At 42.9% G+C, this 27,356-nt stretch overlaps 4 protein-coding genes, 1 non-coding gene and 1 pseudogene across 7 annotated transcripts; all 6 read right to left on the bottom strand.

Annotated features, from left to right (window-relative positions):
- Window positions 1-1,510: 1,510 nt before the first annotated feature.
- On the bottom strand, window positions 1,511-2,222 carry LOC149114929 (uncharacterized). Its single transcript, XM_089284588.1, has one exon. It carries the CDS (start codon window positions 2,220-2,222, stop codon window positions 1,563-1,565), a length of 660 nt encoding a protein of 219 aa, XP_089140714.1. The 3' UTR covers window positions 1,511-1,562.
- Window positions 2,223-2,851: 629 nt separating this feature from the next.
- Window positions 2,852-3,739, bottom strand: LOC149114928 (uncharacterized protein F54H12.2-like). Its single transcript, XM_089284585.1, has one exon. The coding sequence runs from the start codon at window positions 3,737-3,739 to the stop codon at window positions 2,852-2,854; it is 888 nt and encodes a 295-aa protein (XP_089140711.1).
- A 3,241-nt stretch (window positions 3,740-6,980) lies between these two features.
- Window positions 6,981-7,587, bottom strand: LOC149114927 (uncharacterized; annotated as a pseudogene).
- Window positions 7,588-7,892: 305 nt separating this feature from the next.
- Trnam-cau (transfer RNA methionine (anticodon CAU)) lies at window positions 7,893-7,965 on the bottom strand. Its single transcript has one exon. It is a non-coding gene; the product is annotated as a tRNA-Met (tRNA).
- Window positions 7,966-13,651: 5,686 nt separating this feature from the next.
- LOC110042094 (potassium channel subfamily K member 3-like) lies at window positions 13,652-20,704 on the bottom strand. The gene is made up of 3 exons (XM_020747432.2): window positions 19,558-20,704; window positions 17,344-17,648; window positions 13,652-16,901 (listed from the first exon to the last, which is right to left on the bottom strand). Exons 2-3 carry the CDS (start codon window positions 17,639-17,641, stop codon window positions 16,249-16,251), a joined length of 951 nt encoding a protein of 316 aa, XP_020603091.2. The 5' UTR covers window positions 17,642-17,648; window positions 19,558-20,704; the 3' UTR covers window positions 13,652-16,248.
- Window positions 20,705-20,997: 293 nt separating this feature from the next.
- LOC110042099 (potassium channel subfamily K member 15-like) lies at window positions 20,998-25,767 on the bottom strand. 3 transcript variants are annotated; one of them, XM_089284586.1, is made up of 3 exons: window positions 25,699-25,767; window positions 22,201-23,384; window positions 20,998-21,869 (listed from the first exon to the last, which is right to left on the bottom strand). In XM_089284586.1, exons 2-3 carry the CDS (start codon window positions 22,562-22,564, stop codon window positions 21,220-21,222), a joined length of 1,014 nt encoding a protein of 337 aa, XP_089140712.1. In that variant the 5' UTR covers window positions 22,565-23,384; window positions 25,699-25,767; the 3' UTR covers window positions 20,998-21,219. The 3 variants fall into 3 exon arrangements, 2 of the variants coding, with proteins under 2 accessions (XP_089140712.1, XP_089140713.1); XR_016205952.1 differs by having other exon boundaries at window positions 21,801-21,869; window positions 23,311-23,384; XM_089284587.1 differs by lacking the exon at window positions 25,699-25,767 and having other exon boundaries at window positions 22,201-23,721.
- Window positions 25,768-27,356: the final 1,589 nt, after the last annotated feature.

Raw genomic sequence — 27,356 nt, 5'->3', positions numbered from 1 at the left:
TGGTGTCGTCCATGGTTTGTAATTTGATGAGGAAGCCTTCGAACTTATCCAAGGGAAACCCGCGCACGTACGTTCTCAATTCGATCAAGGTCTTTTCATGCGTGGTGAAAGCGAAACGACTCATGTCCATCTTCATGGAAAAATTTTTGAAATCATTCCATCCCTTGACCAAGGTTCCTAAGGCGGTTAAGATGGCCACGACGACATGTTGTTGTTCCCAAAGCACGCCTATGATCATACTCAAGGCCATGATGAGTAAGGCCAGTCCATTGAGAAAACAGAACCACATTTTGAAATGGTAAAACATTTGCTTCCGATACCACCATTGTCGATGATAATATTTGTACAATCCATCCAATCGCGACAAGGATTCCTCTTCCACACTGTTTCTGTAAGCACCGTTGAATAAACTGACGTCGATCGTCATGGCTATTCAGTTCGAGACACTGGTCGAATTGGGAGTCACTTGGGGTCTTCCTCCGTCTTTGTATGGGGTAGTGATGGTGTTGGTGGTCGTGATACCGGCGATGCGTCGTCCTCGAGCGGTTTGTCGTTGATCGTTCAGCAAAATTTGCAATTGACGTTGTAAATTGTCTTGATCCATGCGTCTGGGTGTGGAAACGGCACTGCTTTCGTCGTCATCGTCATCGTCATCGTCGTCTCCACCACCACCGCCACCTCCTGCACCACCTCTACCAGGACCACCTCTACCTCTACCTGGACGGCCGAAACCGCGTCTGGGTTGCCTGCCACCTCGACCTCGTCTGGCTGGTGTCTTGAATCCCACGGTGATTCTACCAGCCAGATACCCTCGTGCGGGCGGTGTGGGTGCTCTACCTGGTACGTCTCGACGAGTACTCAAACCCGAAGGACCCGCTCGGGCTTGGGGAGGACTCGCATCTGCTCCAGCCACACTACCCGTGGAGCGGTGACCACTTTGAGCCGAGGGACTACGTCGTGGCGTACTTTGAGCCAGAGGACGAGGTCCTGCGGTGCCTGCACCAGCTGGGGGTGTATTCAGTAGGGGTGGAGTAGTGGACGTGCCCACTCCCGGACCCAAACTTTGAATATACTGGGTCAAAAAGTCGTCGTTGTAAACGTAGGCCAACTCCAGAGCTAAAAGAGGTGAGGGCAAGGCTTGGGCGATGATACTGGGAGAGGTACCCACGCCAGCTGGAGACGAAGAATAACTACTCATCGTAGATAGTCGGGATCGTTCTTTTCTCGAGTCATCAGTCTTTGTGCCAACTGCAGTTTATATTGAATATGATCTGTGAAAGGCGTTTGGTTATATTCGTTTAAAAAGGCTTGCACTTCGCGTTTGCCGCTGCACTGCAAGACCTGTTTCATGGCTTGGTAATCAACATCTCCCTCACTCATGCACCAGTCTAATTGCGATTGACAAATGGCTTGGAATCGCGGGAACCATTCGACTTCACTCCGCAGCATCTTCACTTCAACTGATGCAATCGCATGCAGCCCTCTTCTTTTAGCAGATGGCTGAGAATCCGTTGATCGTCGCGGCTTTTGGGATGTAAATCCAACAAGAGATAACCAAACGGTCAATCGGTCACCTTTCGAAAGGTGTCTTGCACATCTCGCCATCGCGAAGGAAAGGCTTGTAACAACAAATTTCGCATCCCCAGTTGATCTCTAGGGTTCTTGAATCCCACGATATAATGCGCATTTCTAGAGATGCTCTTGGAAAATTTACCGGGTGGAAACATGTCTTGCGATAAATAGATCACCGTGATATTTCGATGGTGTGAATCTTTGGTGAAGAGATCCAAGACGCGTTTGTCGTTGCCTCCTTCTTCCATGAGGTCGTCCAGCACCAGTAAGCCACCCTTGGGAAACCAGATGGGTAAGAGATCGGAATCGGGAATGCCGTGATGGAATTTCACCCCATACTCTTTCATGCGCTTGAATCCGTCTTGCCAGGAACCGTAACAGTAATAAATGTGTTTGGGCGGGGTCTCGAAGAGATCGAGATTGCCCACCAATAATTTGGTGGTGAAAACCGTTTTACCAGATCCCGACGGACCCACCACCATCATGCTGGAAGGCGTGTTGAATCGAAACGATTTACGTCGTTCCATGGTCAAGTCCCATATGGATGAGAAAAACGAGTTCGTTTCATATATATAAACGGTATGGGGTACCTTATTTAAAACCGTGAGGTCCGGATAGACAGGATTCCCTTTCCTGGGCGCGGGAGCCATAGATCAATACGCACTTGTCTTGACACCTTGACTTCACATTTTTCAAACTTTAATGGTAAAAAATTACAATAAATGTCTTACACCGCAACGAGAGGTACAAGTGTCTTGCTCGTAACCACATCGACATACTTGATCCCAATTCAGCTCTTTGTCTATCAATTTTTTTAACATTTGTCCCACTTTATGATCATTTTGTACGTAATCGTGAGGACTGAAACGACGTAGAAACGTGTTCATGTCATGACCTTTCGATCGATCGATCAAAAACATCAAAGCGTAATCGCCGCAACTCTGACTGTACAGCGATTGCAGACTCTTGCCGCTGTGTATGTTAAACTTCCAATGTTGATCCAACCACCTCTGTAAAGGTTCCGTGGTCATGAAGGTGTCCAAGGGAAGGGCGTAACTGTTCATGATCTCGCAAGCGTCCTTGAAAGTCCATAGCGCAATCCAATGCCGACCCGGTTAACCTTGAGGGTCCGTGTTGACGATTTAACCCATGGGTCCTTTCTTGTTGGGTTTCTCGGGTAACCGATCGCAAGGCACCGTGCCGTAAAAATACGGTTTCAAACTGGGTTGACTCCTGGCCAACACGTCCAACTGCACGTTGTTCAAACTGACTTTTTCCATTACAGTTGGTACGCGTCGTATTGCACGGTCTTGTTGCTGTTGATCTCCAAGAGATTTTCAAATTCGGCGTAGATGATAGCAGTGACGTTGGCACCCTGATCGGCTCCAAAGTCGAACACCAACCGCAACACACCGCTCAGCTTGGGGTTCAACACTGGACTGTTGAGGCAACCGTTGGCTGCGTTCTCAAATACAAACAGAGTGCATCCTTTGCCTCGTCCCCAATCTTTGGCTCTCACCATGTTTCCTTTGCTCTTACACAAACTTCCTGTGGCTTGTAGAAATTGTCTGTAGCCTCTCATATCTTTACTTCCATTGGTGTGGATCAATTCCAAGGTTTCATAGGGATAGGTTTCTCCTGTCACCACTTGTTTGATGCTGGTCAGATTAAATTGTTGGAAGGTGAAAGGATACTCGGCAGCGGTGCCGTTGAAGGCTGTGGAAGTGACCAATCCCACCACCAGCATGTTGGGTAACCGGTTCTGAAAAGGGTTGGTGATTTCATAGTGTAACTCGTTTTGCATGATGTTGTAGGTCCGGATCTCACTTCTGACTGTGGGGTAACTAACCACGTTTCTTCCACTACCCATGTCATTCATCAATTCTCGGTATACGGAGGGGTTGAGTCTCACTTGGCAAAGATACAATTTCACTTTGATGTCCGCAGCGTTGAGACGTAAGGCATTGGCACCTTGCATTTGCCACATCCACACATCCGGTGAATTGAAGTACATTTGGATACCAATCTGCACATTGGGTATCAAGTGTTTGCTGAGGTGAAACACTTCGATGTGGGGTACGAAGCTGTTAGTACGCGTGACACCTCCAGCAGAAGCAGTGGCTTGAGATCTGAGCTCACGCACCAGGGCTTGTCTTTCGGGTGGCATAGCTTTGAAATCATCGTGGTCGATGGTGAGTTGATTGCCTGTCAAGGTATTTGGCACATTGACATGATTGAACCAGCCTTGAGGTTTCAAGATGGTGTCTCCATCGTCTCTGTCAAAATTCAGTAAAGTTTCGATGTAAGCTTTGTAATGGTAAATGTCCGTCTGAGGACTGATGAGCGTGCCATTGAGTCACACGCTGATCTGTTTGAAGAGGGAGTGAGCAATGTTATTGACCAAAAACGTGTTTTCGGCTGCCACGACATTGGCAGGTCCTGTCTTCTGCACTTTCCAATCCAATTCGAAGTAACTGCGAGACAAATCGATGTAATCTTCTTGCGGATCGATCTGAAAATCGATCGAGTTGATGCCCGTGGTGAAAGGATGAATAGGTACCATACGATAACTCGAGATACTCAGATCCGTGGGCGGTACCCGAAACAAATTCAACATGGGTTCTTGACCCCAGCCGAACCAGGAAGAGGGACAATGTCCGTCATCGTCGTCGTTTAGGTCCTCGTCGATGTCTTCTCTTGAGAGCGCTCCGTACCCAAGTGGGGTCTGGACCTCGTCTGCGGTGGGGTAAGAAGGCTCCTCCCTTTTGTACTCTTCTCCTTCTTCCTCGAGTCAACTCACTGACGATGGGAGGAATGCGTCGAACGCGTCTCGAATAAATAGGATTCATATTCATTTTCCAAAAATGTCGTCCGACTTGCGTTTGGCCGCTCTGTTGATTTCGCTGAGGGCTTTGCGTTTAATAGCTCGTTTCCCACCAGCCTTCACGCCTCGAATGCCACCTGCAATGTTGGGTAATCCCATGGGTCCGCCCTTTTTTAAACCTTGCCATCCTTCTCGTAAACTGGATCCTGAAAAGTCTCGTAAAAAACCTCTTCCCATTTGACCGTCGGGTTTGAAACGCGTCAGAGCACCGCCTCTCATTCTTGTTTGAAGTGTAGAGTGACAATGGTATTGCCTGCTCCGAATTGAGTCAATTCACCAGTGGTCTCCGCGACTTGTGTCTCTATAATGTCGATGTAATCTTTGCGTACCGGAATATATTGAACATGGAGAGGTTCGAAATACTGGAATCCTTTACCTTCTCGCCTGTAATTCACTTCTCGTAACAGATCCGTGACATGATTACCCACCACTCCACTGGTCCCCACATCCGAGTAAATCATCAACGAACGCGAGCTGGATCCCGTCACGTTCTTGAACGAGGTGTTGAGGTTGATGAACCGCCAGTTAAAGGTGGTGGTCAACTGAACTCTCTTTCTGTCGGGTGTTAATTTACAATAGGGAGTGCCTGTCGTTTGGCTGATGTCGACGGCAGCTGGCACTTTCAGTTCTTTGTTGTTCAGTTCCATGGACAGATTCGGACCCAACACCACATTGTTACCATCCATCTTAAACCATCCAATGTCGATAACCAGTTCCAGGTTGATATAGGTTTGCGGATAATAATGACCATTGAAGAGTCTCATGCTGAGTTCAGTGTTGTCGATAACAAAATCTTCTCCTTCGAATTGGAAATTCAAGAGATTGCTTTTCTTGCTCGTTTTATCCGAGAAGAGGCAACCAGCTCGAAGCCTTTTCTCAATCACTTTCCTGTCAAAAAAACTCTTGACGGTCTTCATAAATTCCACACCCGTCAGATTGGACAAATCGCCCGTCCGAAGGTCTTTGGGTTTGAAATCCGCACCGTCGGCATTGTGTCGGTTTCTGTATTGCACGGTGTCTTCCACAAACCAATAGCCTTCAAACATCACATCGTCTCGTTGCAACAAGGGAGGTACTTGGCTCTTGGGGTCTGGTAACGAGATACTGCTGAGTCCCACTTTCCAATTCGCGCCTTCCATTTTCAAAGGATGAGGGAGACGAATCTTGAAACTATTGGATCGGTTCTCGGGATACTCGGTCTTGCTACTGTGGCTCGGTAGACTCACGTAAAAATCCGTCATGTTTGAAATGCAAGGTGACAGTCGTCACTCCCGAAGAAAATTTCACCAACTCTCCGTCATTCTCGGCCACTTGCGTCTCGATAATGTCAAACACGTCGCTGCGCACCGGTAGATATTGGATGTGAATGGGTTCAAAGCTCATCTTCTTCTCGTCGTGCGGGACTTCTCTCAAGAGATCGGTGACTTGATTCCCCATAACCGTACTTTGCGCCACGTTGCAATAGACATACATGGGTGGAGGAAGAGTCTCACTGACTTTCACGTCACCACCATAGTGCTCATCATAGAGTTCGTCCAGATAGTCGAAGCGCCAATTGCAATAGGAACTGAGCTGTAAGGACCCATCGTGCCTGATGTTCCAAAAATTAGTGGAATGAGTGCTGTGACTGTTGACCCAATCGAGTTTGAAATTGGTGGGCACCTTGTCGTCTTTGAAGATTTTCACCACGTGATTGGTCAATTTCCATTCGTCCAGCCCAGTCTTTTCAACCCATTTCATTTTCTTTACCATTTCAGGACCAAACCACACTTTGGGACGCATTCTATTACCTTTTTGATCGAGGAACGTATCCGTGTTGTCGATAATCAAAGAATCACCTTCCCAACGAAACACAGGGTAGTATTTTTTACCGTCCGGAGCTCGTAGACTTTCATTGGCACGTTCCATGTACTGAGTCAGACGATCTTGGAAACGATTGACCAAGTATCGCATGAGCGATTTACCACTCGTGACTTTGACCTGGTCCTTGTGCAGGTCGGCACCCTTGATGTAAAAACCATTGCGGTAGACCGCCGGAAACCAGATACCATTGGAACTACGTTGGAAGGTTTCGATGCTCCAATCAAATTCCAAAAGGGTGTCATCATCTTCGAAGAGGTAAGGTCGGTGAGTCGACGGTTGATAACGTCGCAAGGGTGGCACCGGGTAAGAAATGCTACTCAAACCCACTTTCCATCCTTCTTGTTTGAGTTGGATCTGGTAAGGCAAACGGTTCTTGAAACTGTTGGCTCTATTGGAGGGGAATTCCGTGGTACTCGAAGTGCTGATCAATTGTACATAAAACTCTTTCATCTCGCCTTGACCAGCGCCCCTTTCTCAATCCACGTGTCGTATTTGTTTGGCCAACCTTTCCACCGAACCAAGACTTTATCCCCTTTTCGTTTGACGATCTTTTCCACGCGAAATAGATCGTCGCTCTTCACCGTCACTTTCTGCAAATCCTGGTCGTACAACGTGCCACTCAGAGGCGTTCCGTCCCACTCGTTAATCTTATAGGTAGGAATCACACCCGGCACCACACGAGCCACCACAAACACTTCTTCGGTCCAACCCGCTTTGGTATGGCCGCTGGTACACTCGCTTTGGTATCGCCGCTGGTCGAAAAATGACGAATGTCTTTTGGTGTCATCAAGGCTTGAAAGGTCTTGTTGTAAAATTCTTTACCGTCGTCGGTTTGCAACTTGGGAGGTATTCTTCCATCACTGCGTTTCAAAATTTCTCGAATGCTCCCGTCACGTCCTTGCCAGTCTTGGACTTGACCGGTTCCACCCAAGCGTACTTGGACAACACGTCCATCACCGTCAATAGATAGCTATACCCTCGATTCGATTTGGCAATGTTACCCACTTCGATGAGATTCGCCACCCATTGTTCGTCGATACCGTAGACCATGACCGGTACAGTACGAAAACGACGACGTGTGGGTTTGTGAAGCGTGTAGCCCAAACTGGCTTCCAATCGCTTCCGTACCTGTCCAATGGGTAATCCTCGGGCTTTGGCGAAACGCGTCACGCCTCCCTGACTTCCCGGGACACTGGGATCCTCGTACGACCTCACTAAATTGGCATACCGATCCAGCTTCTTCTTCTTTCGGGTTTTCTTACTCATAATGTCGACAACCGGCACAGAGCTTGTCTAATCAACTCGGGGTGTTCTCGTCTTATGATAGAGTACCACGCAATTGACATGGGTTTCAACCACAATATGAAGACCACGAAACGCCACACGTCCTCTTCGACATGAGTCTCCAAAAACACCTGTTCGGGGTCAAACCCTACCAACGAGGGAATGGGATATTTATTTTCATACTCGGCATATAAAACCTCGCAGCGCTCGCAGAGACTATACCACGCACTAGCCATGCTGGCAAAAAATGAATTTTTATTTGATCACACCACGGCTTTTATACAAAAAAGGACTAAACCAGGATTCGAACCTGGAACCTTTGGGTTATGAGCCCAACGCGCTGACCACTACACCATTTAGTCATCCTCGTTCATCAAACAGTGATTAAAACTATTTACAAGGTCTTTCTCCGTCATCAATTCCACCAACAAGTCCTCCATCTTTTCAGTCAGTTCCCTGAAATAAGCGGGAGTCCCTAATGAAATCAGGCGATTCAGTTTCTCGCTCAGTCTCACAGAGATATCTCTGGCGTAGGTCAGGGGCTCCACCATCTTCTTGATCTTCTGTCTCATCATGAAGGTCAAACTCGACGTGGCCAACAAACAGAACCTGTCCTTCATTCTGACCGGCGGAACGACAGCTGGCACAAAACGCATCACATCCAATTCCTTGATGTAGACCATGGAGTACCAATCGATGGTGAACAGAAAGGTTCTGTGCACTTGAGATTTCAGTAAAGGAAGAATCTGCCATCCCCACTCAGGACGTCGACGGAGTAGTTCAGGAATGGTCCAGTCGTGCTCGGGTTTACCATAAAACAAAATGTCAAACACCAACAGGTCATTGACCCCTTCGTCTTCATCGATGCAAGTCAAAGGCGAGACGTAAAATCCACACACCGACTCGATCAAATGAATGATCTCGTTGCTGTTACTGTACAACACGGTCAACATCTCGAATCAAATGAAAAAAATAAGAACTGCAACGCAATGTTTTATAGTAAAAGACGTAAGAAGCTAATTGGTCAACACCACAACACGCCATCCAAAAGTAAAAGTACTGAATCACGAGGTAAACCAATGTTCGTTGTCCATGGCTCTCATGAACATGTCAAGGGTCGCTTTCTCGTTCCCACTAATCTTCCACTCTTTCCACCCTGTTCGCAACCCGTCGACCAGTTTATCCAATTTCACGCGACTTCCCGCTGCATCCATCTGTTCCACCACTTTCGAAATGCCCTCAGACAAAACGCCTCGGAACTTATTCATCTTGGTCCCTATTTCAGCGGCTTCCTCCAACATGATGGTATCAATGGTCTTTTTGATCAACAAAAGCAAAATATCAGGATCTTCTTTCTTCTTCTCTTCCACCTCCATCTTACAAACCGGGATTTGCTCCTTGGGAAGTGGCTTCGATTTCCTCTCAACCTTCCTTCTCTTCAAGGTGGTCTTGTCTTCAACCAGGGGAGTCTCTTCGCTGCAATCCATCGTGTCAAGTGAACTCTAGGCAGTAAACCGCGTTTTTTATACACCCAGACCTGTCAATCAAGTAAAATCACTTTCGTGATGGAAAAGTACTGAGCACGTGATGGAAAAGTACGGAACACATCGTGGAAAACTACTGCATCTTGATTGGTCGATGCAGAACCCTATAAATATAAGGTCAGAGTTTCATTCGTTTCATTTTCAGTCGTGATCAGCCACAGTAAGCATGGAACCACCGACACCCAGTCCAGATGAATCCCTCACGCGCTACATGTTACCAGACCAAGCGCATGACGAGGTAAAGGTTTGGTAGATTATAGTCTCAATCCTCCTTCGCCCGCCAAATATCCACTTAGTACCAAGAAGAGAAAGAAATCAGACAACAAAAAGAAGAAGACGAAAATCAAGCAGGAACCACCCGAAGGTAAACGAGTTCATTTCCAATCTAAAGTCACGGTCAAAATCATTCACGATAAACGCCACCACTCCGTACAAGAAATAGAATTAAGCTGTGAAGACGATTATCCGTTAAGAAACAGTGACTTCGCATTAAAAAGACAAGAACAAAAACTCATCCTCAAACTTCAGTACAAACGACGACCTTTAGGTCCTAGACGAATGCGTATACTCGAACGGTTAGAAAAAGAAAATAACTTGTCCTCTGTTTCTTCGACGCAGATAACCCCCCAGCCATTCACACCTTCTGGACCGTGCCAGAGGATGAAGTCAAGCGAGACGAATTCGATCCCGATGCTTTCCTCGACGGTATGAAACAAGAACGGAAAACACCCTACAGAAACCCTTCACCACCCCACACACACTTTCCTTGCCCTAGACACCCCAAGCAAGAATTAAATAAGCGAGAGACGACCACGGCCTACGGGCGTTGGTCCTATTACAAATGTCCCGTCCCCGATTGTTTTGCCTGTGCAGGCGTCGACAACATCCAATGTTATGTGACTTCAGGCCAACGTATGCTGAACGACTACTATGTCCAACTACCCGTGGAAAAAATGAAATGCTATTGCCAAAGACCTCTCATCATGAGCATGTCCAGATCAGAGAAGAACCCGGGCAAGTTTTACTTCAGGTGTTCCAAGCGCCAATGCGACATCTTTCAATGGGCCGATGAATACCCGCAAACCAAGGTCAGAGCCTGGTTAGAAGAGGGTCGAAAACTTTGGTTGGAACACCACCCACTTCAACCAAGTGTAGAGAGAAGAGTTGCTATGGGTCCATTCGAAGGGAACTGGGATCGAAAGGATTTGAGCCCGCGAACCAAGTTCAACCTAGACCGACTACTCAGAGAGAACACCCCCCAACAATTTCACGATCAGTACCTGTTTGATGAATTCACCCCCAAGGAACGTTTGTACCTGGAACGAAGAGGTTTGCCTCCACCCATAAAAGACAGTCCATAAAAGACAGTCCAAAAAAGTGAACCATCAGTTTCAAACATGCAAGCGTTACAGAACAATCTTTGCTTCATTTTGGATTTAGAAGGTTTTTTCATCAACAAGACCTTTCAAGTCAGAGAACTGGGTTATTACACTTGGAACAAAGAGAATGGAAGACACGCTTTCAGCATCCCCATCCCTTACAAAGAGTTGAGCGACAAAGACAAACGAACGGTGAATTTTGTGATAAAGAAGATCCACGGATTGAGCTATCATTTCCTCAAGGCTGAAGGTTTTCAACCCCCTGAAGTCCTAGAAGACCTGATACAGAATATATACTCCAGGTACAAAGAAGGGCAGAGAACCGTGGTGGGGTACAAGGGAGGACATGTGGAAAAAGATTTGTTAAAGAAACTGAACATTCCTTCGATCGATCTAGAAACACTGGGTTGTCCCAAATACGACAAACTCAGACACATCATTTCAAGTGAACGTTAATTACCCAGCTGCGGTTTCCATCAAGATGAGAGTATCCATCATTGTCCAGTTACAGAAAGTCATGCTTTCTGGTTTTGGATGACAAACATTTTTCAATAAAGTTTTTTCAACACATTGTGTCTTAAAATTTACTAAAGTAATCAAATAATTTGTCCATGTCCGACAGGCGCACTTCCATCTCTTCTTTAGCCCTCTGCCTCTCCACACTGTTCCCATACTCTTCGTGAATCTTCATCAAATGGCCTCGGCACTTTTGAAATTTCAGGATGACCCTCAAGATCAGATTCATCTTCCTCTTCAACAACAATTACGCCTCGCCACTCCTAGTGTGTCGCTTCTGGGACTGCACACGTTCCCACTCCTCACCCAGTCGCCACAAAGTCGCATCCAGCTCCGCCAAAATAGTACAGTACGCTCGCGTAATCGGCATTTTGAAAAACAAAGAATCACGCGCCGCGCATCCTCTTAATCAACACCTCCACCAATCATAACCCTCCTTTTCCATGACGTCACCAGAGGGGATACTCCCCATCCCCCCTCCACTGGGCACACAAAAATCACGTGACCCCACCATCTATTTAAACGAGCGAGCTACGACACATGCCGTGATTTTCCATCATGGCTTCCAGGCAAAGTGTACGATTGCAAGGCATGGGACCCGAACTCTCCCCGTTCAAAGACCTATGTTTCATCTGTTTATTGGAATTAGACATCCAATCCGTCGCACGTTGTCGCGTCATGCCATGTTGCGGAAAATTTCTACACAAACGATGCTTCAAAAAAGCCAACGAACAAAGCTTTCAATGTGGGCATTGTCGACGTCCCTCCCTCGACGATAGTAACGACACCATCAGCGTTGACGACCAGATCGATCTCCGAGCCAACGAACACTTGGCGGACAGTCCCGACAACCCACCGATTTGGATGTTACCCCCTGACCTCGCGGGTCCCACGCCCTTGGAACGCGCCCGAAACGCCATCAGTGATAACCGAGCCAGCGCCATGGCCCACACCCTTCACCAAGAAGGGACGAGCTCCTGGGAGATTCTGCCTTTTCCCATCGATCCTTTAGTTTGGTACATCTTCTGGGTCCAACTGGACTGGTTCATCTCCACTTCTCCTGACGGAAGAAATCCACTGTACATTTACGCGTCAGTCAACACCCCCATCGAACTCACCCAAGAAGTCAGAAAAACATTTTACCAATTGGTCAACAAAGTCATTCCCGGGGCCGTGTATCCCTGCCTGCAAGAAATCGTGCACTGACAACGCTTCATTCACATTGCGGACTACGAAAGGGACGGACAAAGGTACGCTTACGATAGAAACGAAGTCACCGTCACGCACATTCGTATGACGCGATTTTGGTCACCCGAATACTATGAAGACGCTCCCTACACCAGCGGATTAACCTGGACGCAAGTGGGATTGTAAATTTAAAAAATTTGAAAAATCTGATCACGTGGTCTGTCTGTGTGACGTCACTTCCGGTCCCCAGACTCTCACGTCCTCGCGTCCAACCCCGCGCGGCCCACTTTGACCGAGCTCGCCCCAGTCTTCCCTATTGCGAACTAATGCAACCGCTGACCTGAATCGAAAATCCTGTACGCTGATTGGTCGAGACGCGTCACGTGACCAAAATAACGCGATCTGATTGGCTAGGTCTCAAACCGCCCCCCTATACTACTAAACTTAACAGCCATTTGGCAAGCTATTCTCATATTCTTAATTATGATAATTAAAAATGACCATTAAAAGCTATTTTTGAATAGAGGGAAATTGTAACAGGACATCGGGTCGTCCAATTCAATCTGTAATCCCAAATCGGAGTCAGGCTTCGCGGTCGTTCGATTTTGTTAATCACTCGTATGATTACAGACCGAATGAATGAGTTGCCAGTAATCGGATACCCGTGTTTGCGCGAAGAACTCTGGGATCGTCGGGGGGCAAATATTGCTAGTCGCTGGAAGGAAATGTATGGCGAAAAGTTGTTTCGAGGTACAATTAACGATTTTTGAGACAGGTCAACGCTTTTTCGCCGTCGTTTCTATCGCGAATGAATTTGAGCAATATTGATATGTGGAATATGTAAGTTTTTGTTTGAATAACCGTGAAATATGTGATAAAACCTACCGATAAACTCCGTTGCTTGTGTGAGGTTTAATTGTGAAATTTACATCGCGTAATGGTGTGAAAATATTACAAAATTAATTAGGTATAAATCGACAGGAAATAACCCAGTAAGGCCTTTTAAGTTGTGTACAGGGTACTTTTGGCTTAGTTGAAAGCTCAGTCATACAAATAATACTGGAAATAAGCCCGGTCGCGATCATTGTACTGTCTGGGGTTGATTTAAAGACAAATGAGTCCGCGCGACTCATGCTGTGTGGCTGCTGTGTTGCTCAAAGCCTTTGTTTCGCTTTTACAAGCACGTATTTCGGTGATTTTCCTTTTCTATAAAAGATCAAGGGTGGCTCCTTGAATATATCTCTGAGTATTTGTGTTTAAAAGTACCATTTGTGCGTGATTATGCTTTCCAAAGTTTGGTATTGACGTTGAGTGAAATTGCCCGACTCAAAGGGTAGTAGTTCCTTCTGCAATTTTCGATTTCTGTCTTACAGCTTCTTTTCTGTCTTTATATTTAACTTCTCGGCGTGTCTTTTCTACCATTTGCTCCGGGTAGCCTCTCGAGATCAGGCGTGTATTGAAATTTTCAATATTCTCTTCAATGTATTTCACAATAAACCTCACGCAAGTAAACGGGAGTTTATCGGTAAATTGTATTACTTATTTCACGGTTATTCAAACAAAATCTTACATTTTCCATGTATTAACATTGCCAAAATCCATTTGCGATAAAACAACGGCGAAAAAGCGTTGATCTCTCCCCAAAACCATGTTTTTGGGCGTCAAAACAACTTTTCGCCATACATTTCCTTCTAGCGACTTGCAATGTTTGCCCCCTGACGATCTCAAAGTTCTTTGCGCAAATACGGGTATCCGATTACTGGCAACTCATTCATTGGACTCCAACCTCGTTCCCAGGGTCTCTCACCTTATTGCCCCCCGGAGCGAGCGAAGAGAGACCCTGGTTGGGTCTGGTCACGTGCCACTTTGACAATTGAGAACATCAGGGAGGGGTCCTCTGTAATCAGCAGTTTGTCACGTTGGGCTTTGTCGCACGCTGCGACCGCCACATAACCCGCGGCGTTCATCAATACTTAGCTTTCAGGCTGAAATTTCGAATAATATCTGTTCCAACGTTTACCTAAAGGTTAAGCAGTCTGTCTCGAGGCAATTTAGTGGTCGTGATTTTCAGTGTTGCCGTCTTACCCACTGAATTTATGGAAAGTCAGTCATATTTCAACTGTGGACGTCGAGCAGCGTAATTTCATCCCGTAGTAATTGTTGTTTCTCCTTTGAATGCACTCGATCAAATTGATGCAAAAAACATAAGAACGTCTCTAGGAAAACGTATAGCTTTCCCAAAGTAAAGCTACGGCAATCTCTGAAGAAAAGCTGGACGAAGATAAATATGATATTTGTGCAACGCACTGTTCTTGCAAACAGTTCTAATCAAACAGCCGGGCCAGGCGTCACCTGCGGCGTCACAATATAGAATGCAAGTAAGCAATATGTTCACGGAATATTTAATCTTTGTCCCTGGAGAGCCAATACTTAGAGCCTTAAAACATATCTTGCAATAGAAACGAACCTAAACAAAATATAAGCACGGCATGGCAAATTACAGAGGTGTCAAACTCTGAGAAGCGGCGTGCAGTTAACAGCGGAAACCATGCAGACCTGCAACCTCTAAAAATATGCTGTAACATAATCAAGCGACTCCGCTCTACTCATAATTTCCATTTCTTCTAATAACATGGCATAAAAAGTGCCCCTAAAAAGCACGCTTAAAGCAAAGAAAGGTCGAGAGATCGAAAATTAAATGCAAATTTAACAATTCTCTTGAACCGTTGGCGTCACGTACACTAATTCATTAACGACACAATAAAAATTGTGTTTTTCTTTTTTGAGCCTCCTTTTGGTCGAAGGTAAATCCATTTCATCAGCAACGACGGGGAAATGCTTACCGCGACAAGTTCGTCGTATTATCCTTCGCGCTCTGCAAAGTTCGGGGCGCCGACGGCGCGGTGAAACTTCAATAAATCTTTTCACCCTTTCGCTCCCTTCGAAGTGACTTTGGCTTTCAGTGATCAGTTCAAAGGCCCTGAATTCTCTAAAATTATTTCATCGCCGGTAACAAGACCTACACTTCATTCTGAGGTAAAGATGAGTCAAACATCATACACAGCCTCGGCCGCGATGTGCAATTCTCCATTCACCTTCTTGAGGAAATTTTTACAATATGTAACGTCCTTCACTGAACCATACAACCTTCAGCGACTTGGATTTCCGCTATCAGATGATGGATAAGTTTCCCTCGGCGTTTGCAGAATATTAGCGCCGGACATTGCCCCAGAACATCATATCGTTCTTACTTTACTTTGGTGACAACACATCCCGCACTCCCGTGGGCTAGGTATAGACAAAATTCCTACTAGGCCGCCCATCCCTTCAATAATTTAATTGTCATCTCCCAGATTCTGGGAGACACGTGACCAGACCCAACCAGGGTCTCTCTTCACTCGCTCCAGGGGGCGGTAAGATGAGAGACCCTGGGAACGAGGTTGATTGGACTCCACTCAGTCCTATTACCATTAATAATAATAATAATAATAATCAAAACTACAACAAAATTCTCGAACGTGATTGGCTATCAGCAGCCCGATTTGAGCATTAATTGGACAGTGTACGCATCATGCTTGTAATTGGACAGTATGCGTCATTTTGCGCGCGCTGTTGCGGTGCACTTTGTTAAGCAAACTGCTGTGTTTTTCAGCATTCATAACGACGTTTAATTGATCAGTGTTCAATCGATGGTTTGCTCGTTTCTCGAATTTTGTCATAGTTTTGATGAATTGGTAACAGGACATCACGTCGTGCAATTCAGTCTGTAATCATACGCGTGATTAACAAATCGGACTCCGACTTCGCCGTCGTCCGATTTTGTTAATCACTCGTATGATTACAGACCGAATGAGACTCCACTCAGTTCTATTACCATTAATAATAATAATAATAATAATAATAATAATAATAATAATAATTATAATAACACCATTAGAAAACTCGCTGATCGTTAAACTAGGGTTATATCACTTGGTCTACCAGGGCCACGGCATTTTTTCTTGATTTGCGACTCGAGTTAGATTGAGGCTGATCGTGGCCTTTTAGGTATCATGGTTAAAACAAATTCGTCATCATGATCACTCTCTTTTTTATGTCCACTAAAAAACTTGAGCTCATCTCGTTCTTCTTTCAATTTTTCAGTTTTCTTCATGATCATTTTGTAGTTTTTAACGATTCTAGACTCTTCAACCACTTCAACGAGCGAATTAAGAACCCCTGAGACCATGCAAAGCCCCGCTAGGCAGGGTAGCGCAGATGCGGAGATGATAAGCAAAAGGCTTATCTCCGAGTCTGTAGATTTCTTTGCCTTACGAAGTAAATCCAAAGCGGGCAGATAGTCACCATAGCCAATTGTAGAGAGTGTGACGAACCAAGCGTAAAAGCCTTCTATAAAAGTCCAGCCCTCCAGGTACACTTGCGTCAGTCCGCCAGCACACAAGGTCAAAATCATTAGCGTAAATGTTGTCAAAAAGGTTTTTATTTTAACCCTTCGAGGTCTTTTCCTGCAAAGTATCTTTGTCTCCACCAGGTAGATGAACTTGTAAACTATCTTAGAAACTACTTCTCCGAGTGTTTTTAATGCAAGCATCGCCACAGGAAGACCAATTATACAATACAGTACTGTGACAATTTGTCCAAGTGGAGTTTCTGGTGTAATGTGGCCATAACCTGAATAATGACGTAAAAAAAATACAGCTAAGTCATCAAAAAGGATAAACACTAAGCTTTTATTCTTTCATCTAAAATATACCAAGAAATGAGGGCTTTGAATTACAATATTCTATTTTTATTAAATAGAAGTCATTTTCTACACCTCAAGTGAGTTCTTTTTTGATATTGGAACGTGCATTAATTTAGAAAAAGAAAAATGCAATGAAAGCAAGAAGCATTATTCCAAGAAAGAGATTAACTTAAAGTAGAATTTTAGTCGGTTTTTTCATGTTTTTGTATTTAGATTTAGATTTTTCCATTTGGCGATACGAATTGTTAAAAATGAAGTTCAGGGAAAGGAAAGTGGAACTGTATACGTTGTAATGTGTAGTTGAATTGCTGTTAAAAAGAAATGAAAAAACAAAGTGAAAGTACAAAATGACTTACTTTAACCACTTACCAATGGTTGTCAATGACGTCATCGTAAAACTAAGACCACTAAGAATGCTCCAGTCCATTTTGTTTCCAACAGTTACGACCTCAAAGGCTTTCTGCATGAAACATTTAAAATCGCTTTCGTTTATTGAAATGTTAAATTGATTGGTAAAGTCTCGATGAAGTTTTATCGAAAGTCTTGAAGAAATCTCTTCATTGGTTTCAGGTTTCCTTTCAATTACATACAAAATACATCCTCCAACAAATGCGTAGACATAGGAGAAAATAAGCCTGAAAAAGCTTTTGACGAGAAGCTTCTTCATTGTTTACCTGGAGGTAAAGGACAAAAGGAGTATTTGAATGCATTGGGGTCCATCTCAAGTAATGTCTGATCAATCTATTATTATAAAAATACTGATATCACCATTCTGATGCATGTCACATCTTGTGGCCAGAGCAATTAAGAAAGCTTTTCAAAAAGGCATTCTTCCAAATTTCATTTAGACAAATTCTCATTCCTCTCCTTCACACGAAATTCTATATATAATCCTCTCGGAGTTGCTCCAAAAGCCCCCAACAACGAATGATATATATTAGTGTTCACATTCAGCGTTTCTCGGAGATGTCCGGATTACAAATCCGGTATAGTCCAGTTGTGTCGGCAATTTACTATACTATTGAAATGAAGCAACAAAATCTGTTCTGTAGGAGCGCGTTTGATGTCCTTACCTACTTTCAGCGATTTTAACAGAAACATAACTTTAAAGGTCGGCACGCACGAGGGGACAAGTCCCGGGAGTATCACCCCGACTTGTCCCACGAACAGTTCACTTGTAGGTTTCCGGCGAGTTGTGCCTTAAATTTAAACCAGTTTGAATTCGTGGGACAAGTCATAGGGACGAAACTCAGTTCCTGCTACTAGATTTTTGACAAAAATGGCCGGTTCACAAAAGATGTGTCCGAGCTTTAGGTAATAAAGGTGTGTTGTAAAGGCAAAACTCTATGACAGATGTTTTTCTTGCGTTACGGCCGCCATATTCGTGCCCCTCCATACAAAGCTCGAAAAAATTGAAACATTTTTTTCCGAATTATTATGGTGCGAATCAAAAACCGCATCTTAATCTTGGAGAGGTCGTTTGTATATCAATCGTGTAACAACTAGCAGGTTCTTGGCTTTATTTATTGACTAGTGACGATATAGATGAGTTGTCGCTTACTTTTTTGCTAACTGGACAGTTCTTTCATAAGAAGAAGCATTAATTTCAATGTGTCCGAGCTTTAGAGTAACAAAAGTGCGTGTTAAAAGCAAAACTCACTGACAGATGTTTCTGTTGCGGCCGTCATATTGGTGCCCCTCCATACGAGGCTCGAAAAAATTGGATGAAGTGCGAATGCAAAACCGCATCTTAATCTTGGCGAGGTCGTTTGTATATCAATCGAGTGAAATTTAGCAGGTTTTTGAATTTAGTTATTGACTGGTTACGATTATGAATTTTTGATGGCATGACAGTGAAAATCAACAATTTATCTTGGTGTCTTTTGGGCGTATTCCGTGTATGAGCAAGTGTATTTGGATTTGGAAATGGAGAGATGAATGTGAGCAATGTAATTAAAAAACTTGGCCGAAACTTGTTCGTCGTTTAAACATGCTGCATTGTTTTTACCGTTTTTTAATAATAGCATATGCATATTAAATAACTAACGCTTTATTTAGACGAACAGAATTCCGACATGCAACACGGCGTTGAAAAAGCGACGTGGAGGCCGATAAAATATTGAATAACAACATGACTTGTGTTTTAATTCTGACGGCGATGTAAGGACCTGCCAACGACATGAAAAGTTAAAATTTCAGAACGGAGATATCTGAGACCGCTCACATTTAAGGTTGAAAACAAGTGGGTTTTCATCAAAAATGGCTTAGTATGGAAATACCCAGATCGATAGAAAAACAATGTCGGTGGTAGTGCGTCATGTTTTAGAATATGGTGAATGTCAGAACATAACGCAAAACATAGCTTTATCTCAATATCCAAGCCTTTTGATGAGAAAATCGCGAGAGGCGTCGGACGTTTTAAACAAACATGTTGTATTTCTAATGTTTGCAGGGCTATTAAAACCGTTAACATGCGTTTTCCAAATTGATCATACGTGTAAGACGAAAGAAACATTTTCAAAGAGCCATGCATCGTCGTAAATAATTAAACCGTTGCAATATTGACTGAATATCAATACTCACAGAATCCAGAAAACGTTCCTTCAGCGCCTAGAACTGGTCGAAGACGAAGACAGTTTTTGCATGTTCGCGTTCGTCACAAAATAAACTATTGACACTTATCCTCACGCCATCCACTTACCTGTGATCCTAAGAAAAGGTAATAAGTCGGCCATATTCACAAACAGTAAGCATGTGTGTATTCTTCACGCACTATAGTTGTTAAATTATTTAACCAAATCATTATTTACGTTGTCATATAGTTTGCGTTTGTTTCACGACATTTTCCTCCCGCTTCAAACGTGGAGGACAAAAAATAGTTGATAACAAACTTGAACTTCCCTCCGAGGAAAACTATTTAGTTTTACGTATCCGTTTAAAGGAAAAATGACGAATGAACCACATTTGGTCGGAAAAGCGATAAATGAAACATATGGAAATGAAGCTTACCATATTGTTCTTAGATTTTTAACTACAGCCTTGACAGGCCTGACAAACTGACGAGATTGTGTTCTACAACTCTTCAGTTGTAAAGAGCTAATGAGTTCACACCTAATGGCAGTAGACAACTAAACCTAATCGCTTAGTACTAGCTTCCTCGAGAGACACGTAACTAAGGCTGCTTTCCATTCGACCAAAAATCTCGGAAATTTCGTAACGGAGGCGAATGCAACGAGATTGTATTATGAGGCGCATTGTTGCCCGGAACCCGCTGATGCATTCAGGGAATTTAAAAAGCCGAGATCAGTTCCCCGCGACGCTGGTGTCTCCATGTCGCCATTCAACAGGACATTTCCGAGTGCCTTTGGCCTCTCTGTCAAAAAGAGTCTTCGTAAATCAAACTCATTTTCACATGAAAGGTTTTGCACGAGGGCTCATTTTGAAACAGAGGCACCAGGCAACTCGGAAATGCTTAATTAAATCGAATCGTGTCTCTGCGAGATCAACGTTCTCGACTTACCCAGTAATGCATCCCCAATTCCCTCGAGGAGATGCGCCAGTCAGGAATCATAGCAGTTGTATTCATCAAAATAAAGTCCAGGCCAAGATGGCGGACAGTGTAGACGATTGCTTGCCTTCTGAAAACTCCTCGTTTCGCAACTTACACTGGAATGATATCTACAGCAATGACTCGAACGCTGTTTTGTTGGACTAGATATTTGTTTTGATGAATATACAACAACCATGATTCCCTGCAGGCGCATCTCATACAGGAAATCATTATCAATGTAAGGCGACCAAAACGTTTTCTCGACGCTTCGAAACAGAAGCCAAAGAGTATTTATGAGTTGAAAATTTTGTCTCGACCTTTTTATTGTTTTTGAAAATACGTTGCTTATGAGAATAGGTAATGGTATGATTGCGAGAGCAATTCATTATTTACACTAGGATTGATATGAAAAATCCACTTCAATTAAAGTCTTTTGGCGAGTGCAGTTTAAATATCACGAGCAGTGTAAAGGCTTCATACTATTACTCATTTATTGTATAACTGATTCTGAAATTAAAACTTTGCAAATGTGCAAATTAAAAATTAGCGTTTCTCAGTCATGTAATAAAGATAATTAGAATCTTTGACAAAATCTACACTATTTATTTAAGATTACTTGTTTACTTAAAATTTCCTTTTGTTAAAGAAACATCACTGCAAACATTTCCCCTCAGATCATATTCTCTTGCCTTATCTCAAACAGTAGCCGATCGTAACCTCTCTTTATGGACAGTTAAATCTTCTTTGCTTTTGCCCCATGTTGGAACTCCGCCAACAGACTTTGCCTTTTTAGGTTCTTTAAGTTCTGTAGATTTCCGTTTTTGGCATCTACGGCATTTGTAACAGGACTTAAACTGAATTTTGAATTCTTCCATGGCTTCAACAAGTGAGTTAAGTACCCCGGATACCACGGAAAGTAAGGCCAGACTGGGAAGAGAAAGAGCAGAAATAACAAACCAAAGAGTTGTGTGGGACTCTCCAGTTTCTTGCATCAAACTCCAGCTTGGGATGTAGTCGCCGTATCCAATGGTAGAAAGTGTTGCGAACCACGAGTACACGCCCTCTATGAAGGTTCCGCCTTCCATGTAAATATGCGTCACACCGCCAGCACATAAGGTCAAAAGCATCAGCGTAAATGTAATGAAAAAACTTTTAATTTTAACTTTTCGAGGTGTTTTCTTGCAAAGCACCTTTGTCTCCACAATGAAAACGACCTTGTACACCAACTTTGAGACTATTTCTCCAAGAGTCTTCAAAGCCAGCATTGCTATGGGAAGACCAGTGAGACAATACACCACTGTAAGAATCTGGCCGAGTGGAGTTTCTGGTGTTATGTGACCATAACCTGAATAGGAACACAACAAATACAAAGTACGTGAGCAGTCGTTCATTGTTGCAACCCTAATCTCCCCCCATTCATTTAGTGCCTATTAAACAAAATGTTGCAATCTGTGATCAGCTTATTACCATGTTTGAACAAAATTTAATCACTTAGCTTCACGTTCTTCTTCGCGAGACTTTTGCAAACAGATAATTGTCCTAACTACGCTTAAGTGATATATTACGTGATGGACTAAATTTTTCAATGTCATCATCGCGCTTCTTTTCAACAGAAAGTGATCACTGCATTAACTTAGCGTGTAGTAGGTAGCGGTAATATCTACCCAGTCACCTACCAATTGTTGTTAATGACGTCATTGAAAAGAAAAGGCCATGTAGAATGCTCCAGTCTGTTTTATTCCCAACTGATACGGCCTCAAAGGCTCTCTGCATAAAATGCTTAAAATCACTTTCGTTTATTGAAATATTAAACTGCATTATGAAGTCATGTCGGAGTTCCTGAGAGGGCCTCCTAGAAGCCTCTCTATTGTTCTCAGGTTTTCTCTCAATAAGATAAAACATGCATCCTCCAAGGAAAGTGTATACATAAAGCAGAGACGCTCTCTGAATACTTTTCTTGACAAGTTCATTCATTTTGAAGTTAACTGCTGGAAAGAAAAGATGAAAAACAACATGACTATCTGATGTCCAAATCGACATGTAGATGATGAGAGAGTAACTTCATTGAAGTCAACAGGCCGAAAATGCATTCCGTTTTTGGCTCCCAGGTCAAAGGCGACAAAAACCACAGCTGAGAGACGACTAGCCAATATACTTCAACCGTAGTGAAATGTTCAACTACTCAGTTTGTAATTCTAAGAGGCGGCCTATCCCATACGATATTTCATCCATGCACCTCATTGTTTAGTGTTTCTTACTCACATTCCTTACCACAGAGCATCTAACAATAACCAGCTGAATTTGATGGAAGGTTTTCCTCAGACAGGGTCTCAATCATAACATTGCTGTACTTCTGTTATTGTCTTGGTTCAGTTGCGAATGTTTAGGGGAATTTGACCTCAGTGCACATTTACAACGAAATTCAATGCTTTGGAGTGAGAATTTTATTTTTTGTGCACAGCTTTCACCCACTTCATTCAATACTGGTCAATTACGAAGTTGAAATGAGCTAAATTGTAAACAAAAATTTGATGAGTATAACTGACATGAATCAAAGACGGTAAAATGTGGAATCAAGTTTTTACAGCGGTAATTTGCGAAACTATTCCTCTCCGATCAATCCTGCCATCTTTGATCTTAAACGCTTAAGATATTTTGACTGACAATGGCTGGAACGACTTCGTTTTATATGTTGCCGAGACTGAACATATTAGGAAAGCGAAGCATGCAAAATCGGATTCATACAAGAAAGTACAGCGTACAACGAACATAGAGTAATCACTAACCTTACAATTGATTGTGCTTTTTCTCCGTGAGGAAACAGTGCGACTTCAGTGTGTTTCACCACAACGAGGAGAATCTGTTCAAATTAAAAGGTGCACTCCCTTTAAGATAAAACAAAACGTACTCGCCTTGTACCAACAGTATTTTCCTAAAAGCAACGAACTATCTAGAACAGCAAGCAGGGAAAGGAATTCTTGAGACTGTGCAAAGTCTTTCCTATTCACACACAAAGTATATCTTGCTAGATGAAAATGACACGACCTTTGGGGCAAAATTCTGAGAGCTGAAAACATATCGGCATAATGCATTTAAATATGAATACACTAGTGCCATTTAACGTGTTAATTCTTACAAACCTCAGCAATGATAAACAAAATAACACGGAAAAATCTCGGTGTCTGATGTATAATACACTGAGAACCGCATTTTGTTATGCGTGATTTGGAAACGAAAATAGCCTTATCGCAAGAACAAATCTTTTGCTCAGATGTAAATACTTCTATGTAAACTGACTGACGTGTTTCAGTAAAAGACGCTAAAAGAGAAGTCCGTCACCCTAGCATTTTCCATCTTTACCTTTTGCACCTGTTAATAATTTCAACATCTCACTATAGCGACTTTTAAATTCGTTGCCAACTACTACATGGACAGACAGATGAAAGCAATATAGCGTTTCACCCTTAACACCTTCAATAAACAATAATAAGTAAATGATAAGTAAAATATCATTTTACTTATCATGAGGAACTTGAGGAGGAATTTATCCTTTAAATGCAGCATTTCCCTAAAATGCGTCTGGGAGCCAGTGGTTGGCTTGGTTTTATAATATTTTCATTCTAGGCTACATTGACTTGATTGTCGTTTTGTCTGATGAATGAGTTCCGCTATTACAAGAAACGATTTTTTTTCTGCCGTTTTTATGAGATAGAACGCTGTATTCAGCAGCAAGGGTATTAGAACACGAACAATGTATGAGCTAAAATCTGCAATAAATAATACGATTTCTGTTATTTCCCACAAGTATGCCCGTCGGAAACTTTGAAAAGCGGACCTAACAGACTTACTTCTGGGAGCGTGAGGCGGGAAAATCCATAAATATAACCCCAAGGTATCAATAGGGACTTATGTTTATGCCTGATAAGGTAGTGACGATCACTTGCAACAACGAAAATTTAAAGACCCTAACTGATGCCAAAATGTCATGAGAGATGTCCAACGGGTCTGGAACCTTCAACAAGTATTTCCTACAGTCCTATACAAGAATTTTCATTCCGCATGAAATTAAGGACGTCAAGTATAGACAAACATTGCTGACATCCCAATTTATGATTAGCAGAATGTCCCCTTACAAGATGACAAGATCTGCCAGCCTTGCGAGTATTTCACGTACGTGAAAACTATAGGTGTTCTGTCAGCAGGCCAAATAAAGATCAGCTTTTATAAGAGTCGAAGGAAACAGCTGCATGCAGTGCACGCTATTGCCTCTGACGCAACAACAACAATAACAGCAATTTATTAAGGTTCAGATTCCATGTACTCTCGCAGTGCCTCTTTCCACCCAGGTGTATAAGTATAAAGTACCGGCAAATTTAATGCTGTGGGATAATTAACCCTGCGGTGGATTAGTATCCCATTCAGGGTGGAGAGGGGGGCGGGGGGAGAGTAAAAATACTTTTAGTCGCTTCATGCTACTGAACAGAGACGAGCGCCGACCTGATGGGCCACTTGGCGCTCGTATGAATACTTTATCTTACCTACCAGCGCAAGCGTAGTAGGCCTCTTCACTAACGAGACAACCACCCGAGTTTTAATGATTGTGTTTATCTTTGTTTGACCAACCTCAAGCGACAGATGACAATGACAAACATGTTATTGTGAAGATGGGGCTTGTTTTTTATTTTTTTTGGTGAGGGTCGTGTATTGGCAAGCTAGCATCAACAGCTCCTTTTTTAAACCGCAGCAGACCGCTGTTTTGACTTATAACCATGATAAACACTGAATTAACACTCGTCCAAATCTACACCTGCCTCGTAAAAACACAATACTAATAACAACCGCCGCAATCGACGAAATTTCTCTGCAAACTTACATGACGACATGCATCTTCGCTTGTCGTTCAATTTGCATTTTGAAGTCGAACAATTAATCTGTCTATGCTGTGCTGGTTGCAAACGAACGTGAAAATAGCGCAGTGTTCCTAATTTTTTGCAAACTACAGCTAATATGGTTGTGTTATTATACATGCATGCATAATTTGGAACGTTTAATTTACGAGCAGTTTTAGAAAAATATTATTGCGGATATGCAGTATTTAGAGCGTTTTGTTTGCTATAAACTTAAAGTGTGTAATGGCGTTAAGCGATAACAAATTAGTCCCCTGCAACACTTACTGTTTCCTTGAATGGTACCTTGTCGAACTCGATGTCGAGCGAGCAGAATGTCACGCTAACGATCCGTAATATTCTGAAACAGTCCAATCAATCATTTCCATTGTTTCGCCGTCGCTGTTAAATTATTCATGCGCTATTCATTGCTATTTGCATTGTTATTTGGTCCTTGTCTAACGCTGTTAAGATCTTTTGAATTAGCATTAAATAAAACCTAAAATAAACATCGAGCAATTAATTTTTGGCCCACTTAACTGAGTGTTTTATTTTTAAATGTTAATATTACCATGTAGCGATTTTTATTTCTCACAAACATTGTCGTCAAATCACAGTTTTGTTATTTAAATTTAGTAAGCAATTAAAAAGGGGGCCTGCAATCATTTCAACAAACACTACGCATCTTGTTTGGTCATACAAAAAATAAAAGGGTGAAGCATTAAAAGCAAGCCAGAGTTATACAAACATTTTGCGCTTTCCCACAATGTGGGCAAAAAATGTTCCCGTCACATTTTGACGAGCCAGCCTGGTGGAAGTAACATATGTTTATAATAATTTCCTATCATGATGTAGAAGGAAGTACCTCGTAAATAATTAAAGGAAAGGGAAAGTCTGGATACGAGCCAAGTGACCCATCAGGTCGGCGCTTATCTCCAGCTTCTGCAACATTAAGGGACCAGGAGTACTTCTACTCCCCCCTGGATGGAATGTTAGTCCATCGCAGGGTTACCCCCAGCATTGAATTCGCCGGCACCAATTTATACACCTAAGTGGAGAGAGGCACTGTGAGAGTAAAGAGTCTTGCCCAAGAACGCAACACAAGGTCCCCGGCCAGAGCTTGAGCCCGGCCAGCTTGATCCGAAGACGAGCACACTAATCAGAGGCCACCGGGCCTCGGCGTAAAGGATTAAGGGCTCTCTTATTTCATACAACAACATGGTGTCCAAAGTAATGACTGCTAACACAGCAGGACTGACATGACAACAAAAATTCAATTACAAAGCACGATTTTCAAATTAGGCCTGCGGGTTTTGTACAAATGCACACTTTTGAGAACATTTTTCACTGCACACTAGAAAACGATTTTTTTTTGTCTCCTTCTCTCACTTGTATATGTGTAAATTCAGTCGTATTGCTATAACACCCTGTGTCCAGTCACAAAAGGTTCAAGTTGGATACTGTAATTGGACACCCACGTAATTGCGCGCCGATTACGTGACAAATAGGCGCGCGTAGAACCAATCACGATCGAGAATTTTGTTATAGATACGATTAGCAAAGAAGGATGATGTACTGCACAAACTGTGCGTTAATGAACTAATAAGTGTATTTCATTAAATGCATAATTCCTGTTTCATTGATATATCTTTTAATATCATAAACTTTATTTGTTTTCTCACCTGCACTTCTAGTACTTACATCATTTACCTCATATATCGCTTAACCATTACTTTTTTCCACTAATATTTTACATCGCAGTGCCTACAATTATCTTGCACATTACGTAATTATAACTATTTAATTTACTCCACATTATTAACATTAACATTTACTCCACATTTATTACTCTCGTATATACAAAACTTGACCTATTTCATGTACGACATTGCATTGTATTCATATAGTCGTGCGCCTGGATCGAACACTTTTGTGAGGAAAAAAAA

This window comes from Orbicella faveolata, unplaced genomic scaffold (genome assembly GCF_042242905.1).
Source record: "Orbicella faveolata isolate gen_17 unplaced genomic scaffold, um_ofav_v1 contig_13, whole genome shotgun sequence".
NCBI classification, from domain to species: domain Eukaryota; kingdom Metazoa; phylum Cnidaria; class Anthozoa; order Scleractinia; family Merulinidae; genus Orbicella; species Orbicella faveolata.
The sequence above is the reverse complement of the archived record's forward strand: the minus strand, read 5'-3'. Positions and strand labels throughout refer to the sequence as shown.

Excerpts from the sequence above, each read along its gene's own strand:
- LOC149114929 (XM_089284588.1), bottom strand. The coding sequence starts at position 2,222 with ATGGCTCCCGCGCCCAGGAAAGGGAATCCTGTCTATCCGGACCTCACG.
- LOC149114928 (XM_089284585.1), bottom strand. The coding sequence starts at position 3,739 with ATGCCACCCGAAAGACAAGCCCTGGTGCGTGAGCTCAGATCTCAAGCC.
- LOC110042094 (XM_020747432.2), bottom strand. The coding sequence starts at position 17,641 with ATGAAGAAGCTTCTCGTCAAAAGCTTTTTCAGGCTTATTTTCTCCTAT. Across the intron at positions 16,902-17,343 it reads GACGTCATTGACAACCATTG|GTTATGGCCACATTACACCA; the intron begins GTAAGTGGTTAA and ends GTCATTATTCAG.
- LOC110042099 (XM_089284586.1), bottom strand. The coding sequence starts at position 22,564 with ATGTCGATTTGGACATCAGATAGTCATGTTGTTTTTCATCTTTTCTTT. Across the intron at positions 21,870-22,200 it reads GACGTCATTAACAACAATTG|GTTATGGTCACATAACACCA; the intron begins GTAGGTGACTGG and ends GTTCCTATTCAG.